Source organism: Aquarana catesbeiana, linkage group LG07, assembly GCF_042186555.1.
Source record: "Aquarana catesbeiana isolate 2022-GZ linkage group LG07, ASM4218655v1, whole genome shotgun sequence".
Classification (NCBI taxonomy): Eukaryota; Metazoa; Chordata; class Amphibia; order Anura; family Ranidae; genus Aquarana; species Aquarana catesbeiana.
Window position 1 is genome coordinate 21,351,779 of NC_133330.1, and position 18,382 is coordinate 21,370,160.

At 43.5% G+C, this 18,382-nt stretch overlaps 1 protein-coding gene across 1 annotated transcript in view; it reads right to left on the bottom strand.

The window, feature by feature from the left end:
* Positions 1 to 1,479: 1,479 nt before the first annotated feature.
* The window catches only part of SEC13 (SEC13 homolog, nuclear pore and COPII coat complex component), an 18,653-nt gene continuing 1,750 nt past the window's right edge, over positions 1,480 to 18,382 (bottom strand). The window contains exons 2-9 of the mRNA XM_073591743.1: positions 15,261 to 15,305; positions 13,649 to 13,764; positions 10,817 to 10,968; positions 8,714 to 8,847; positions 7,254 to 7,387; positions 4,903 to 5,023; positions 4,500 to 4,646; positions 1,480 to 2,608 (exon numbers count right to left, since the gene is read on the bottom strand). Of these exons, the coding sequence (XP_073447844.1) occupies positions 2,498 to 2,608; positions 4,500 to 4,646; positions 4,903 to 5,023; positions 7,254 to 7,387; positions 8,714 to 8,847; positions 10,817 to 10,968; positions 13,649 to 13,764; positions 15,261 to 15,305 (960 nt within the window). The 3' untranslated portion in view covers positions 1,480 to 2,497. The remainder of the gene's footprint in view (positions 2,609 to 4,499; positions 4,647 to 4,902; positions 5,024 to 7,253; positions 7,388 to 8,713; positions 8,848 to 10,816; positions 10,969 to 13,648; positions 13,765 to 15,260; positions 15,306 to 18,382) is intronic.

The following is an 18,382-nucleotide window of genomic DNA, read 5'->3' on the forward strand; positions in this document are numbered from 1 at the left end:
TTTTCAGGGGTTGGGCTTGGCCTCTCAGATCCAGTGAAGGGAACTTTTAAGGCGTCAGCATACCATTATAGACAATTTCATGCTCCCAACTTTGTGGGAACGGCCCCTTCCTGTTCCAACATGACTGCGCACCAGTGCACAAAGCAAGGTCCATAAAGACATGGATGAGCCAGTTTGGGGTGGAGGAACTTGACTGGCCTGCACAGAGTCCTGATCTCAACCCGATAAAACATCTTTGGGATGAATTAGAGTGGAGACCGCGAGCCAGATCTTCTTGTCCAACATCAGTGCCTGACCTCACTAATGGGCTTCTGGAAGAATGGTCAAACATTCCCATAGACACACTAAACCTTGTGGACAACCTTCCCAGAAGAGTTGAAGCTGCAAAGGGTGGGACAACGCAATATTGAACCCTACAGACCAAGATGCCATTAAAGTTCATGTAAAGGCAGGCGTCCCAATACTTTTGACAACAGGTGTATAAATAATAGAGATAAGTTCAGGGGAGGTCATGTACCTCCTTGGACTTAACCCATAGCGTGACTGCACTTTTTATAAAGTGGCTGAATTTCTTTAATTCAGCTTTAGGCCTCATGCACACCGGACGTTAAAATAACGTTATAAAAACGTCAGTAGCTTTGCAGTTTCTTCAACATTTTTTCAACGTTTTTGCAATAGCGCTTTTTAGCGTTTTTCAGTGTTAGTGTTTTTTTTTTTTTTTTCTTCAATGGATCAATAACGTTAAAAAACGCTGGTGGGCGACGTTTTTGAGCGTTAGAGCGTTTTTACAGCTGAAAAACGTCTCTCAGAACCCACTAGTTTTTGGGGATTTTTTTTTATTGCTCAAAAACACCACTGCCAAAACTGCTGATAACAGGCTGTGTGTGCATGGACACATAGGATAACATGATGGAGAGTTTAATGACTGTAGAAAAAAAAAAAAAAAAACGTCTGAAGCCAAAAACAGCTGCTGTAAAAACGTCAAAAAAAACGTCAAAGTGTGCATGAGGCCTTAAAGCTGCACTTTAAGTACTTCAACAATGTAGTATTTCAAATGGTCTACAGGCATGGCATCTGCATCTAACTATATTTTTAAAAAAGTGCAAAGTGCGATTAAAACCGCTGGAATCCATTGTCTGCAGGGACCAGTTTCTGTAAAAGGTGAACTCCGCCTTTATTTATAAAAGCTGGAAAGGCTTTCATATTAAAAACACATATTACAATAATCAACCCCCAACATGTCAATAAACCATACTAAGGGGAATTTATCAAACCTGGAGCAGATGTGCATGGCAACCAATCAGCTTCTATATTTCATTTTCAAAGCTTAACTGAACCTGCTGAAGAGAGCAGCTGATTGGTTGCCATGCGCAGCTGCTCCAGATGCTGTCTGCTCCAGTCTCCAGTCGATTCCCCTCATTGTATCCCGGCTTTTCCATTTGAACAAAGAGACATTCTCAAGTTACTGACAAACACAGATTGTAATAAATCAATAATTTTATTTCAGCAAATTTTATTTAATAATTAAAACAAAAACTTTTCTTCTGTAAAGTGAACGGCATGGCTAAAATTTCCATTATTTGTACTGAGAGGGAATGTTTTATTTTCTCCACAAACACCATACAAAAGATTTCATTCTGAGTAGAGTGTGGATATAAGCGGGTCCCCTTTAAATGGGAGGTTCAGACCTGGGCAGAAAGCTGCCTGTGATGTATCCGGGGACATCTAAACCGGGTGGTAGGCAACCTCGGCACCGCAGCTGCCATGGAACTACAAATCCCACGAGGCATTGCAAGCATGGCAGCCACACAGGCATGACTCCCAGAGGCATGATGGGATTTCTAGTTTTACCACAGCTGGAGTGCTGAGGTTGCTCTCTCCTGATCTAAACCATGCAAGCTTTTTTTTTTTTTTTTTAATTTTTTTCTTACAGGCACTTGAAAAAAAAAAAAAATTTGGCTCCATATTTGAAGTCCTCCCTCCCCTAATTCATCTGCAGACATATGTGTTCCAACTGCCATTTTTGTGAGCTGAACATTATTGGTGGGACTGAGGCCCAGCAGTTCTCTGCTAACCTTAGTGACCCCCCCCCCCATGAATAAAAGTAAGCCAACAAAAATGGCTGCCCCAACGCCAACATTGGCTGCCAGACTATGCACGTTCTGTGGAGAAAATAGAGAATATCGCCTCACATATTCCAATAGGTGAGGTTTGATCAGCATCAAGGTGGCCGGTTACACAAGTATTAACTAATGCCTCTTTTGTATGAATTATTAGCTTTTAATTGCCCTGGAAGCAGCACGTTTTGAGAAAAAAAAAAAAAAACTGCTTGGAGGTAAAGTCCTGTATTCCTTTAGGAAGCCACATGAGGGCGCTGCAGTTCAATATGACAGGGCAGGCGGTATGTGCAACTTCTCCTGGTGGGATTCAGACTCTATGATAAAATCAGCCCAAAGGATCTCGTAGTAGAAATTTATCATCCAGATGGACCGACACATCACTGCTCGTTCTGCTGGCCCTCCGTCACAGCGGACACTGCTCCTTGTCCCTTGTTAACGTCACTGATACAAGCCCATAGGCCGTCCGCGGACTCCTTCCACAGAGTCACCTAAAAATCAAAAAAGCAGGATACAGCTTTCAATAAAGAAAGACCAAGATGAAAAACTGGATTTAAAAAACAGACATATAAGCCCCATGTGAGCACGAGATTCCCCGGAAGAGGAAGAGAAGTTAACCTGGACTCTAGTCATACCCTTCAGAGATCACATGACTAAATGCCAAAGCTTTTAGTCACATGACCAGAGCTGAAGAAACCTGAACCTGCTGCCACTGACTACTAGTTTCACTAGATATGAAGTGAGATATGAACTGTGCTGATCGCTGTTCTCCATGCTGGAGAGGAAGCTGTACCTGAAGACCTGCAGTGCAAGGATCTCCACATCTACTGCTGCTGCTTCCTCCTCATTACCCCGCCAGTCCCCAGATTACCAGACATCAGGGAACCAGCTCTTACACGAGGAAGTCCTGCCTCTACTAAGATGGCAGGGAGAATACCAGTGGCCAGGAGTTTACCCTCTGCCTGCATTCTTTGGGCACAGCATCAACAGTAAAGATCCTTTTTAAAATGGTTGCAAACCCCTTTTTAGAACTTGTACCTATAGGTAAGCCTTATTGTAGGCTTACCTATAGGTACTGTAAATATCTCCTAAACGTGCGCAGTGTAAGAGATATTTACCTTGTAGTGTGCTGATGATGTCAACGGCGCATGCGCTGTGAAGAAACGGCCCTCTGTGCGGTTTGTTTCCCGGTACGGAGGGCCGTTTCTAGCCTATTATGCTTTTACTTTGCAGGGTACAAAAGAGGAAGTAAAACCCATTAGGGTTTACTTCCTCTTTAAGGCTTCTTTCATCTTCCTGTCTTAAAGTATATCTACTCCCTTCATATCATCATCCCTCCTCTCCACCCCTCCTTCGGTCCTTTGCCCAATTAGGGAGTTAGTCTGGCTCTGCTCCCACTTGCACTTCATTTGCTTAATCAAACAACATGCCCTGTTCCCCCCTTGGATATGAAGATCACATATCCCAGTAGGCATAGCCTTTCATTCAGTAAAAGAGGCGGCAGGAATAGCTGACGGTACCCAAATATGCAGCCTTTTGGCGGGTGGTTCTTGGCGCAGAGAGGCCGCATATTTGCATATCACTTTGCAGACACATCTGTGCGGAAAGCGTGCACCCTGCGGGCTCCCAGCAGTTACCAGTGGCTAACACGAGACACGATTGGGAGCTTTTCAGTCATGTGACCGCTGTGACAGCCAATCACGGTGGTCACATGATCATAAACCCCACCTGCCGGCATCTGAAACCCCTTACAGGGCCAGGAGTCACTGGTGCAAAGGAGTTAATGCATTTCGTGCAATAAAGTAAAAAAATCTTCTCTATTTCTCGGTTTTGCTCTGTTTACCTTTAACACAGGACTTCCAACAGCAGCAGCAGAAGCCATTGACTCCTGCTGCTGTCAAAGGCAGTGAGGGGGGGGGGGGGGGAGATAGAGGGGCTAAGTCATGCTGTGTATGGAGCGTGGCTCTATAGACACACAGCTCAGGAGCAAGCAGACACTGTGTGCCTTAATAGCAAATGGCTTGCTATGAAGAAAAGGAGGAGCCAAGATCACTGGTGGGGGATCCGAGAAGATGATGATCGGGGCCGCTCTGTGCCATACCATAACACAGAGCAGGTGAGTAGAACATCTTTGTTATTCTAATAAAAAAAAAAAAAAAAAAAAAAGGGGATGGGAAAACCACTTTAACTAAAACCTCCTATACATGCTTTGGTTACCGCAAGTTAAAAATCTGAAGCCTTCAATTGGCTACTGTATGTTCTAGCATTTTCCCTAGCTATAAAATATAGTTTGTGATAATATAACCTTTTTTTTCCCCCACCATGAATCATACCAGCTTTGGGTGTTTGGGGCACTGTGTGTGCCAGGAACTGGATACCCACCTTGTTATCTCCTCCAGACACAGCCAGGATATTGGCAGTGATGGACCAGCTCACATGCCAGACAACATCATTGAATTTGTGCAGCAATTTGGGGTTCCAGCTGTTGGTGGAGGGATCTTCACAAGTCCAGATGTAAACTCTGCCGTCCTGCAAAGAAAGATACAGCGACACTTGTTAGAGGAGTCAGAGTCTGCAATGAATATGTAGAACTGGATGACCTATGATTACGCCTATGGGTATGAAACATTTCAGTGGGGATGTAGTCATATCTTGAAGGGGAAAATGTCTGTGACCTATCTGGTGCCAATAAAGCTTGTTGCAGGTTGGTGGATCCCGGAGGGTCTGTGCACCCCTGCCTTGAGTGGTGTCATTTACACACAAATACATTGGCTGATGGTTTTACCTGAGAGCAGCTGGCGATTGTGCTTGTGGGAAGACCAATAGAGGGAGCCCAGGCCACATCCCGTACCCAATCACTGTGTGCCTCCAGCTTCTGATCCTCCTTCCACTGACCGTCCTCTTCCCTAGAGAAAGCATCAAATGTAAAGTCCAAGCAGCAAAGGGTACTTTCAGCAATCTCTACAACTGCCAGCTACAATCTTTCACTCCTGTAAATTGAAATTGGTTGTAAACATTCGATGAAAAAAAAAAATTTAAAAAAATACAAAACACAACAAACATGTTATACTTATGAAAAGAAGTGAGAAGTGCGCTGTCACCAAAAACTTAAATATACAAACATGGCACTTTTGGATATGTTTGCATGGAGATTTGACTTATTTATTGCTGTGGATGGACACTGATTTTTGGCACAATAGTTTATACACGGAAGGGCTAATTTTTTTATAATTTTTCTATTTGTTGATTTTTCAAGCACATTTTTGGATCCCATTGACACTTCATTGCACTAGTCATTGTTTATTTAAAAGAGTTTTTTCAGACTTTGTTTCATTGTTTGCATCACCAGTTTTTATGTTGTATAGTATTTTATTTTTTATGTATTGTACCAAGATTATAAGTTTTATAAACTTACATATTTAAGTTGTGTTATACTTCCCTGCTGTACAAAACCATTGTACAGAGCAGCCCCGATCCTCTTCTACTTGGGTCCCTCGCCGGTGCTCCAGGCCCCTCCTCTTCATCAGGTGTCCCCCACGGAAAACTGATTTCCATGGGGAGCACCCATGCGGGTGCGCTTTTGAGTCCGGGAGGACTTGACAAAACGCACGTGCGTGAAACATGTAGTCACGCCAACAGGGAGGTTTGCGTTCCACGCCGACCATGGCACCTTCCTCTTCCGGGTACTGTGTCTCTGCCCAGGGCCCCAGCAATGCCTCCCACACACGCGGTTCAAGGCAGCCCTCTCCTCCGAGTACCGTGCCTGCGCCCAGGGCTCCAGTGATGCAATCCATAAACGCTGGCGGGCCCATTGATCACCCCAGCCCCTGAGCGCTATCAGCTCGCTTTTTTTTTTTGTTTTTTTTTTTAAAGCCTATAAGGCTTACCTATAGGTACTGTAAATATCTCCTAAACTGCACCGTTTAGGAGATTTTTACTGTATACTGCACCGATGACGTAATCGGCGCATGCGCTCTGAAGGAACGGCCACGCGTGCTGTTTCTTCAGAGCCGTGAGCGGCAGCTCCCGCGCGCATGCATGGGTGTGACGTCACAGGGCTCCGGCCAGTCACACAGCCGGAGTCTGCGGACGGAAGATGGATGTGGCCTCCAGTGGGAACGACGAGGGCTTCATTTGCAAGCAAAATTCACATAATGTGCTAGTATGTGGTGCATACTAGCACATTATTATGCCTTTACTTTGCAGGTCACCAAAAAAAAAAAAAAGTATTTACTTCCTCTTTAAGGCTTTACAACCACTTCAATCAGCAGTCTGTGACCTTGCTGTACAACAAAAGATTCCTGTATGTCTAAGCAAGTAGCAAATCTACAAAAAAAACCCTTCCTTTATCTTCTCTGGCTGATCCAAATCGTCCTTCATTCGTGTCTCACGCGCTCTCCCTCCCAGACACTGCAGCTCACAGCGGGAGTGGTTTCAGAAGCAGAAGCAGTGCTGCCAATCCAGAAAACAGTGGGCGGGACTAGGTGTGGCCAGGTGTCGGTGGACAAACTACAAGTTGGTGAATCAGCAGTGACAATAGTGATAGCCACGCCCACACAACATCTTCTTCTCCCACTGTAGTGCAAGCAGGCATCGCCTACACAAGAGTGATAACAGTGCCCTGAATTCAGTAGAAGGGCAGCATTGTTGCCCCTCCGTCACAGAAAGTTGCATTAGGTGGACTTCACTGGCAGGATCAACAGGTATTTGTGGGACTTTGCATTGTAGTGCTCTATTGGATTGTCAGACTGCCGATATCCTGCTGGAGATGGTCAGAGAATGGAGACATATTACAGGTGTAGCTGAAGGCTAGAAATATGATGCAGTAGATTGTTAGAGATTAGGTATTGGTTACATGAAACTGATAAGAGATCACGGTCTTTGCAGCCTGTTTACAAAACAATGCTCCCACCACAGGCTGCTGGAACCCAAGGGCCACACCATAATAAAGTACCGAAGGGCCACAAGCTGGGCACCACAGACCTTAATGCTGGCATGTTGTACCAATACAGGATAAGAAGGCCTCAAAGCAGTTTTTCAATCATTTTCTGGGAAAACTCTGCCGTAAGGAACATCTAGGGTTTTAGTTAAACAAAATAAAAACATTAAAACAAGGTTAGGGTGGCCAAGACCTACCTCCAGATCTTTACCAGGTTGTCGCAGCCCCCAGAGACAAACCTCTTGACGTAATTGGGCCTTGGTCCGGATGGCTGATCCACCAGACTGCCAGGGACCACAGAGGGAGCCCAGCTCACAGCATTACACCCGATCTATAGAGGATTACAAATCAGAGAACCTGCATGAACTACAAAGTATCTCCAGAATATATCCATTAATATAACTACTTTCTTATTGGCCAATTCTGCTTAAAAAAATGAATACCCATTTTCACTACGGACACTTCAGTTAAAGTGAAACTGAATTTTTAAAAAAAAAAAAAATGAAGATTTGCTATGTTATAGGAAATAGGTAGAAGTGTTAATGGTGCTTATGCAATACCATGAAAAATGTACATTTAAATCTTGAATTCCTCCTGAAAAACTGCAGTGCACTTCCTGGTATGTGAGGGTGCCTAGGCACTCCTGTTCTATATATCTGCAGTGTAAATCTAAGACACGGCTCCTGATCAATTCACCAGATTTGGAGTGAGATTTGGCAATGTTACTACTGTGCTGCTCACTGTTCTCCTTGCTGGAAGCTCTGACATGAGGAAGCAAAGCAACAAGAGAGAGCGCATCGACCTACATTACATTTTATTTGAGCATAAAAACAAGTATACTCACAAAACGCACCGCATATACACTATATTACCAAAAGTATTGGGACACCTGACATATATTTTATACACACACACACACACACACACACACACACACACACACACACACACACACACTTTAATGGCATCCCAGTCTTAGTCCGTAGGGTTCAATATGGAGTTGGTCCACCCTTTGCAGCTATAACAGCTTCAACTCTTCTGGGAAGGCCGTCCACAAGGTTTAGGAGTGTGTCTATGGGAAAGTTTGACCATTCTTCCAAAAGCGCATTTGTGAGGTCAGGCACTGATGTGGACGAGAAGGCCCGGCTCGCAGTCTCCGCTCTAATTCATCCCAAAGGTGTTCTATCAGGTTGAGGTCAGGACTCTGTGCAGGCCAGTCAAGTTCCTCCACCCCAAACTCGCTCATCCATGTCTTTATGGACCTTGCTATGCTTTAAATAGCCATTAGCAGCCCGCCCTCCTGTTTGACGTTCTGCTTGCTCGCCTGTCAGAGGCACAAGCTCATTGCCGTGGACGCCGCTGGCCATCCATCCTTTTGGCGGGTCCTGTCCTGTGTATAGCAGCGTCCCATGAGGCCATTTGAACTGCTGCCCTGACATCTTTGTTTGCTGCCTCTGGAGCAAAACTTTTTAGATGTAAGTGTGCCTCCACAATAAAGTGCTGTTTTGATTATCAATTAATCGCCCTGTTGCTGCTTCTTCTGCAGTAAAGGCTTCAAAAAGTGTTTCTAACTAGGAGGTAAATATTCAAAACTCTCACTCTGGAGGACATACGATTATACAGACCGTTCCATGAGAAGGATATTTTTGGCTCTTACCGTGTGCGCATTGGTGATCTTTTTGACATCCCAGGGGCCGTCCCCTGTATAGGTGAGGAGGGATATGGCACCATCTGAACTGCCGCAAGCCAACAACAGTCCAAAGTCATGGGGGGCCCAACACACGGAGTTCACTGGATGGGAGAAAAGAACATTACAAACCTGCGTCTGATCACCAGCAAACGATTTTATCACAAGGCACTTACTACGGTGAAAAGGGGACCCCTTACTTCAGTGGTGGGCACACTTATGAGCCAAAGGGGGACTCAAAACGCAGCCACAGACATCAAAGAGCTTCACTTATTGTTCAATATATGTAATGCATGATGAGGGTCAGAGAGTGTGGAGGGGATACATTGTTGGCTGGGGAGATGCCACAAAAGACTATACCAAACTGGGAACATGTTACACAAGGCAAATAGAGATCAATGCAATTACCCTAATCAATTGTCCCACTATAGACTGCTGAGGTCTGAGGGCCGCACATCATACACCAAGGGGCTGAATGCGGCCCTCGAGTCACAGGGTGGGCACCAGGCCTTACTTGCTTCAGATGGAATCGTTTAGCATTTTTAAAATGTATCAAAAAAAAAAAATGCCTTTTAAAGTCTTAGATAGGGTAGACAGTGCTTTGGAAAAGTATTCATACCCCTAGAAATTTTCCACATTTGCTCATGTTACAACCAAAAACATAAATTTTTTGGGGGGATTTTTTTGTGATAGACCAACACAAAGTGGCTCATAATTGTGAAGTGGAAGGAAAATGATAAATGGTTTTCAACATTTTTACAAATATGTGAAAAGTGTGTGTGTGTGTGTGTGTGTGTGGGGGCCCCATTAGTATGGCGCCCCTCGGAGTCAATACTTTGTAGAACCTCCTTTCACTGCAATTACAGCTGCAAGTCTTTTTGGGGATGTCTCTACCAGCTTTGCACATCTAGAGAGGGACATTTTTGCCCATTCTTCTTTGGAAAATATCTCAAGTTCTGTCAGATTGGATGGAGAGCGTCTGTGAACAGCAATTTTCAAGTCTTGCCACAGATTCTCAATTGGATTTAGGTCTGGACTTTGACTGGGCCATTCTAGCACATGAATACGCTTTGATCTAAACCATTCCATTGCAGCTCTGGCTGTATGTTTAGGGTCGTTGTCCTGCTAGAAGATGAACCTCCACCACAGTCTCAGGTCTTTTGCAGACAAAAAGGTTTTCTTCTAAGAATGCCCTGTATTTAGCTCCATCCATCTTCCCATCAACTCTGACCAGCTTCCCTGCTTCCACTACTGAAGAAAAGCATCCCCACCACATGATGCTGCCACCACAATGTTTCACGGTGGGGATGGTGTGTTCAGGGTGATGTGCAGTGTTAGTTTTCCGCCACACATAGCGTTTTGCTTTTAGGCCAAAAAGTTCAATTTTGGTCTCATCTGACCAGAGCACCTTCTTCCACATGTTTGCTGTGTCCCCCACATGGCTTCTCACAAACTGCAAACAGGACTTCTTATGACTTTCTTTCACCAATGTCTTTCTTCTTGTCATTCTTCCATAAAGGGCAGATTTGTGGAGAACACGACTAATAGTTGTCCTGTGGACAGATTCTCCCACCTGAGCTGTGGATCTCTGCAGCTCCTCCAGAGTTACCATGGACCTCTTGGCTGCTTCTCTGATGAATGCTCTCCTTGCCCGGCTTGTCAGGGGCTTCACAGAACAGCTGTATTTATACTGAGATTAAATTACACACAGGTGGACTCTGTTTACTAATTAGGTGACTTCTGAAGGCAATTGGTTCCATTAGATTTTAGTTAGGGGTATCAGAGTAAAGGGGGCTGAATACAAATGTACACATATTTATTTTCACATATTTATTTGTATAACATTTGGAAAACCATTTATCATTTTCCTTCCACTTCACAATTATGTGCCACTTTGTGTTGGTCTATCAAAATCTCAATAAAATACATTTACATTTTTGGCTGTAACATGACAAAACGTGGAAAATTTCAAGGGGTATGAATACCTTTTCAAGGCACTGTAGGCGTCTTCACTCTTTAGGACTGAAAGCGGAGAACAGAAATAGCGCTTTCATTGTTGTGGGACGGAAGTACCTGACGAATCGTGGCCGGTGTACTCGTACGTCTTCTCCCAGGTGCCATTTTCCTCTTTCCATATGACGACCTTTCTGTCGTAGGAGCAGGACGCCAGGATGTTTCCGTACATCGGGTGAGCCCAGGCCACCTGCCAGACTGGACCTTCATGTCTGAAATACACAAAATCAGACTTCTGAGATAAGTTTTCAATAGAAGATTCTGTGTCAGTGAAATATAGGATGTAGGTTACCTTGCATTAAAGTAATACCAAACGTTCCTTTGTTTTTCTTCTTTAAAATAACAAACATGTCATACGTACTTGCTCTGTGTAATTGTTTTTGCACAGAACAGCCCCGATCCTCCTCTTCTCGGGCCCTCTGAAGGTGCTCCTCCCCCTCACCGAGTGCCCCCATAGCACGAAGCTTGCTATGGGGGCACTTGTGCATGCTCGTTCCCAAGTCCCACTCTATGTGTCCATAAGACACACAGAGCATGGCTCGGCCCTGCCCCCCACTCCCTCGTCAACAGCTGTGACTGACAGAAGCAATAGCCAATGGCTCTCACTGCTGTCTCTGAGGCAATGAGGAGGGAAACCGCCTCGGCTCTCGTGCGCATTGCTGGACCGAGATCGGTCTCAAGTAAGAATAGGGTGGTGCCGCATGCAGAAGGTTTTTTACCTATATGGCTAAGTCGATACACTGACAGTGTGCAGGAGACCGGCATGGCATCAGCGATATGCTGATCGCTGGTGCAATGTTTTACAGGCTCCTGCAATAAAAAAAATAAATAAAATGGAAAGGTGTAACGCTTAAAATAATCAATAAAGTCCATCAATAAAAAAAACTGAGAAGACGATCGAATCAGAGATCTTCATCCAGAACCGGATAAAGTAGATAGAATAGCCACCACCAGCACCCAAATAAACTGATCCTTACCGTCAGTGTGTAGGGTACACACAGTGTTTGTTTTGGTTAATGGCCCCCAACAGTCCCTCTGCACCGATCGATCCACTCCATCGATACTTAGTCAATAGTAAAAAAGGAACCCAAGAACTGCTTCAGTTCATTAAAATTTCAACGGATAGCTCCAGCATCAACATGGGTATGCAAAAAAATAAAACCGCTCATTGCGCAGGCATCCAGGTGCCAAAATTCATTGTATATAAAAACCGGTGCACTCACATGTTTAAAAGGACCGCCAAGCATATAGATGGGTGGAGCTAAGGCCTTTGGACGCTGACCAGAGACACGGCAGCCATTTTGTCGGTTGGAAACACTGGTTCATTTCCATATGCTTGGCAGTCCTTTTAAACATGTGAGTGCACCAGTTTTTATATACAATAAATTTTGTTACCTGGATGCCTGCGCAATGAGCGTTTTTATTTTTTTTACATTCCCATGTTGATGCTGGAGCTATCCGTTGAAGCTTTAATGAATTGAAGCGGTTCTTGGGTTCCTTTGACTATTGGGAGAGGATTAGGCTAAAGTGTCGTTGGAGTAGATCGATCGGTGCAGAGGGACCGTTGGAGCCAATAACCAAAACAAACATTGTGTGTACCCTACACACTGACGGTAAGGGTCAGTTGATTTGGGTGCTGGCTATTCTATCTACTTTATCCGGTTCTGGATGAAGATCTCCGATTCGATCATCTTCTCAGTTTTTTTTATTGATGGACTTTATTGTTTATTCATTATTTTAAGCGCTACACTTATGTTTTGCTATTGTGTCCAGCAATATAGTGTCAGCTGCTCTTTCATTGCTCATTGTATATTTACAAGAGCAACAGATTCATTTATTTTATTAATAAAAAATAATAAATGGATATTTAAAAAAAAAAATATTTTTTTTTCACTTTTTTAAAGTGAACTTATCCTTTAAATATGCAGTTTGGATCACCAGATGGAATCATATATTTCTAGGAGACTCCAGTAACAAGATCATCTTGCCATAGTTCCTGGTTTCACTCCTAACCAAACTGTGCATGATCTCACCCTCTTGTGACATTCCACAGAAATTATAAAAAAATCCAGCAGGAATTGTGAGTACCCCTCATAATGGGCACAGCAGGTGTAGAGATTCGGGAACTCAGCACAGGGATGGTGGGAACTCCTCATAATGGGCACAGGAGGTGTAAGACCCGGGAATTCAGCTCAGGGATGGTGGGAACCCTTCATAATGGGCACAGCGGGTGTACAGACCCGGGAATTCAGCTCAGGGATGGTGGGAACCCTTCATAATGGGCACAGCGGGTGTACAGACCTGAGAACTCAGCACAGTGTTCCCACCAATACAGTCCCTGAGAGATGAAAGAGACTGTCGGGGTTTAAATTTCCAGCATCTATCAAACACTAAACCAGTTTTGTCTTTACCGACACCCTTTATGTATAAATTTCATTGCAGATTACAAATCATAAAGGAGAACACAAACCAGAGTCAGGAGGTGGCAGGCCGGGGGCGGAGAAGTGGCACTTGTTCTGTAGAACTATAAGCTGTGAACTATATTGTGATGTCTCTCATAAATCACAGCAGAAGTGTAAGTGGTGGGAGGGTGGAATTGCAATAATATGTGCATTGCTTACATAAATTATTCATCTATACCAGGGATCTGCAATTAGCGGACCTCCAGCTGTTGCAAAACTACAAGTCCCATCATGCCTCTGCCTCTGGGTGTCATGCTTGTGGCTGTCTGTGTCTTGCTATGCCTCATGGGACTTGTAGTTCTGCAACAGCTGGAGGTCCGCTAATTGCATATCCCTGATTTATACTTATTGATTTATTTAGGAGTTTGGCTGAAATTGCCATTTAAAATCCTCATAATCTAAAAACAACACTTTATTGTCTCTTTCTTACCCCCGCAGATCAGCGATTAGTATCTGTCCTCCATTCTTCACGTCAAAGATCTTAACCGATCTGTCGGACGAGCATGTGGCCAGGCGCGTCCCATAGTAATCCATCTGCGCATCGTGCTTAATAAAGAAACACAGATTTTGAAATAACTTGTTCAACTTCATAAAAATAATATCAAAATATACTGCCATTAGGTCTAACGAGGGAATTTGTTGGCTGTTACAAACATTTGTGAAACATTCAGAGCGATTCTGATTTGTCAAAGTGGTCATAAAGCGATCGGAATCGCTCTGATCTGTCCTGGAAGCCCCAAGGAAAAGAAAAAAGGGAAGAAGGGCGGAGTTTTTAATTCCCTGGACTGCTGCACCGGCTGCATGGGCACCAACAGCTTTAAAAATAACAAACATGTCATACTTACCTGCTCTGTGTAATGGTTTTGCACAGAGCATCCCTGATCCTCCTTTTCTTGGGTCCCACGGCCCCTCCCCTCTGCCGAGTGCCCCCACAGCAAGCCGCTTGCTATTGGGGGAGGGCACTCGTGCGTACTCTCTCTTGAGCCGGCTTTGTCCATAGACACACAGAGCATGTCTTGGGCCCGCCCTCCTCTCCTCACTGGATATGATTGACAGCAGCAGGAGCCTATTAACTGGTAAGTTTCCTTATTAAAAAGTCAGCAGCTACCGTGTTTTTAGCTGCTGACTTAAAAAAAAAAAATTTGCGGCTGGACAAGCACAGCAGCTCCAGCCGCTGTCTCAGGTCATCATTGGATATCAGCAGGAGCAATTGGCTCCCGCTGCTGTCAATCAAATCCAGTGACCCTGGGGGTGGGGTGGGGCCGAGTCCTGCTGTCTGTGTCAATGGATGCAGCAGTAGGACTCAGGAGCGTGCCCGCACGAGTACCCCCATGGAATGCGGCTCTCCGTGGGGGCACTCGAGAAGAGGAGGAGCAATGAGCGCTGCTGGGGGACACCAGAAAAGGAGAATTGGGGCCACGCTGTGCAAAACCCTTGCACAGGCACAGAGGAGTTAAGTATGACATGTTATTTAAAAAAAAAAAAAAAAAAAAAAAAAAAAAAAAAAAATGAACCTTTACAATCACTAAATTCCGCTTTAAATGCCTGTGTGCACGGACACCTAGGCCAGCTTGGAGTGGCATTTAAAAGAAAAAAAAAAAAAAAAAAAAAAAACACAACACTACACACTAGATGCCCCTAAAAGCAGCATTTTTATCGCTCGGTGTGCACCCTGCATTAGCTGTGTTGATAAACCCAACAAGCCGAGTCTCTCTGCTCTCATTCGACTTGATTTCCCCCCCTTCATAGCTTGAGTGCCAAAGGAACCAGAATAAATGGCACAACAAGCCTATGCTAAGATCTCTAAAAGCAACAGCCACATATCCATTAGACACAATCTACTCTGTAAGAGATAAGGCGGCCATTGTCTAAACACGTCATTCTATATGTACACATGCCACGGGGTGAAAGTGGTGACCGGTCATCTCCCTCCACATTCCCGGACCGTCACATGAACCGGGATCCTTCGCGATCTTCACCTAATAACACAACTCACTGAAGGACAAAATATTAGGAGATAAAATACCGGATTTACTACTTACAATCATATCCTCGTGCGAGGTGTCCACAGTGTTTATTACAGATACCTGGGAAGAAAGAAAAAGCACAGTCAGCCTTCTATGAACATGAAGAGATTGCAGAAATCACACTGTTGTCAGATAAGGATGGGTGTACACTACACGTATGATGGTGACCCCATCAGTGACCTCTAAAGCTGGCCATACACATGACAATTTAATACAGCAATCAAAGATATGGAATGGCAGTTCTGATGGACCACAAGATGGGATTATAATTGCTCCAATACCCCCCCCCCCCACCATTTAAATTTGATTTTAAAGTAGATCTATTGTCAAAATGTAAACTTATATATTCATTTTAACATTGTATTCCAATAGTTTCTACCGTACTCCTGATCATCTGAAGCCATCTTTAAACTTATTTTGTGAAGATCCCCACACATTTACTTCCTCGAATTCTATGAATTGTGAGTAGGCACTGCCGTGTCACACATTTCCTAGAGCCGGTGTTTCGTCAGATTAGGCGACCTGTCAGATTTTGTAATGAAAGTGACATTCCGTCACTGCCATCTTGGTACACCTCGCACTCGTCCACAGTAAGGATACAGTAAGAAGGCGGCAAGCAGACATCTTGTTACACCCATCGGAGTCGTGCATTTCACACTTATTGTTTAACAATAAACTGAGCTAAGGCTAGGTTTCCACTATTGCGTCCCCCAAAGTCGCGCGATTTTGACGCGATTTTTTACCGCGATTTTACCGCGACTTTTTACCGCGACTTGAAGCAATGCCTGTATCTATGGACCTCAAGTCGCATCAAAGTGGGACCAAAGTAGTGCAGGGACTACTTTGAAGTCGCTGCGACTTGAAGTCGCACAGATATGAACGGTACTCATTGGAAATCATGGGAAACAATTTGTCATGCGACTTTTCAGTCCCAAGTCGCATGAAAAGTCGCACTAGTGGAAACAGAGCCTTATATAGTGAGATACAGTATTTAAAAAATCCGTCTGACTGTTTAGATCAGAGGTCTCCAAACTTTCTAAACGAGAGGCCAGTTTATTGTCCTTGAGACTTAAGGGGGGCTGGACCATGGCCATTGGGAGTAGAAAATGTCCAGGTGTCCAGCGGGAGTAAACAATACCCTATCTTTGGTGTCAGTGGGAGGACTAATGCCCCAACATTGGTGTCAATGGAAAGAATTGTGCCCTTTTGATGGTGTCAGTTGGAGGAAGTGTCCCATTGTTGGTGTCAGCAACAAGAATGATGCCCCCATTGTTGGTGTCAGTGGATGGAATAGTTCTCTAAGGGCCAGATGAAAGCAAGCAAAGGCCGCAGTTTGGAGACCCCTGGTTTAGATGTTGAATTTTAAAAGCGGCGGCAAGCCTGATCTCACAGGTTTGCTAATCTGACAGAACACCGCTGCTTTGAAAAAAATCAACATCAAAGCAGTCTGATGGATTTCAAAATACTGAATTTCACTATATATAAGCTGAGTTTACTGTTAAAAATCAGTGTGGAATGCATGACTCTGGTGGTGCAACAAGATGTCCGCTTGCCGCCTTCTCACTGTATCCTTACTGTGGGCGAATGTGGGATTTAGCAAGATGGCGGCGACGGAACGTCACTACCGTTACAAAATCTGACGGGTCGCCTAATCCGACGCAACACCTGCCTTCTAAACTACAGAGGTGCTAAAAGGAGGAGTTTTAGGAGGTGGAGTCAGTACAGGAATCACTGCTTGCAGGCAGCAAGGTACCATGGGATATGTAGTCCTTAGAAACAGAGGAGAAGCTGAAAAGCATGCTGGGAATCCAGGAAGTTGTGGAAAGAGATGGCCAGACGACAGGCAGCAGTCACCACATGAAAAGGAGATTTTTTTTTTAACCACGTGAGCTCTGGAGGGTTTTATACCCTTCAATGACCAGGCCCTTTTTTTGCTATTTAGCACTTTAACTGGTAATTGCGCTGTCACTGTATCCAAACAAAATGTATATGTCCCACACACACACACACAGAGAGAGAGCTCTCTATTGGTGGTATTTGATCACCTCTGCGTTTATTTTTTTACAAAATAAATGAAAAAAAAAAAAGAAAGGACAAAAAAATGTGGAATATATATATATATATATATATATATATATATATATATATATATATATATATATATATATATATATATATATATATATATATACACATACACACACGCACACACACACTTTCTGTTACAAAACGTATCCAAGAAAAAAAAAATGGACAAAATGTATTCTGCTACATGTCTTATATAAAAAAAAATCCCAATAAGCGTATATTGATTGGTTTGTGTGAAAGGTATTAGATATATATATATATATATATATATTAGAGCTGCACAATTAATCGTCAAGAATCGTTATCGCAATCTTGACTAAAGTGTTTCACAATTCTTTCTATGCAAAGAATTCTCTCTGCTCTTCTGAAGCCACAAAAGAAAGGAAGAGAAAAAACCGGGCAGTCTGCCAAGGATCAAAACATTCTTTATCAGTTGAACTGAAGTATAAAGATTGTAACAATTTGTCAATGGAATAGACTTTGTGTGTAAGTGAAAAAAGTTTAACCACTAAACCTTTTTCTGACATTTGTTGGTTTCAAGTTAAAATCATTTTTTTTTGCTAGAAAATTACTTAGAACACCCCAAACATTATATATATTTTTTAGTGGACACCCTAGAGAATAAAATGTTGGTTGTTGCAATATTTTATGTCGCACTGTATTTGCTCAGCGGTCTTTCAAATGCAATTTTTTGGGAAAAAATTACTTGAATGAACTAAAAAAAAAAAACAAAAAAACAAAAAAAAAACTAACCAGTAAAGTTAGCCCATTTTTTTTTGTATAATGTGAAAGATTTTACGCCGCGAGAATCGTGATCTTTTTATATTATATATAACACACACACAAACTATGGAATATATACTGATTTTTTTTTTTTTTTTTTTAATATTAGTAGTGATCAGTAACTTATAATGGGACTGCGATAGTTTCAAATTGTTCGTCGCACTGACGCTGGGGGGGGGCAACTGACTGACATTACTAGTGACACTAATACAGTGATCAGGGTTACTGTATGACACTGGCCAGGAAGGGGTTAACTGTGTGCCTAT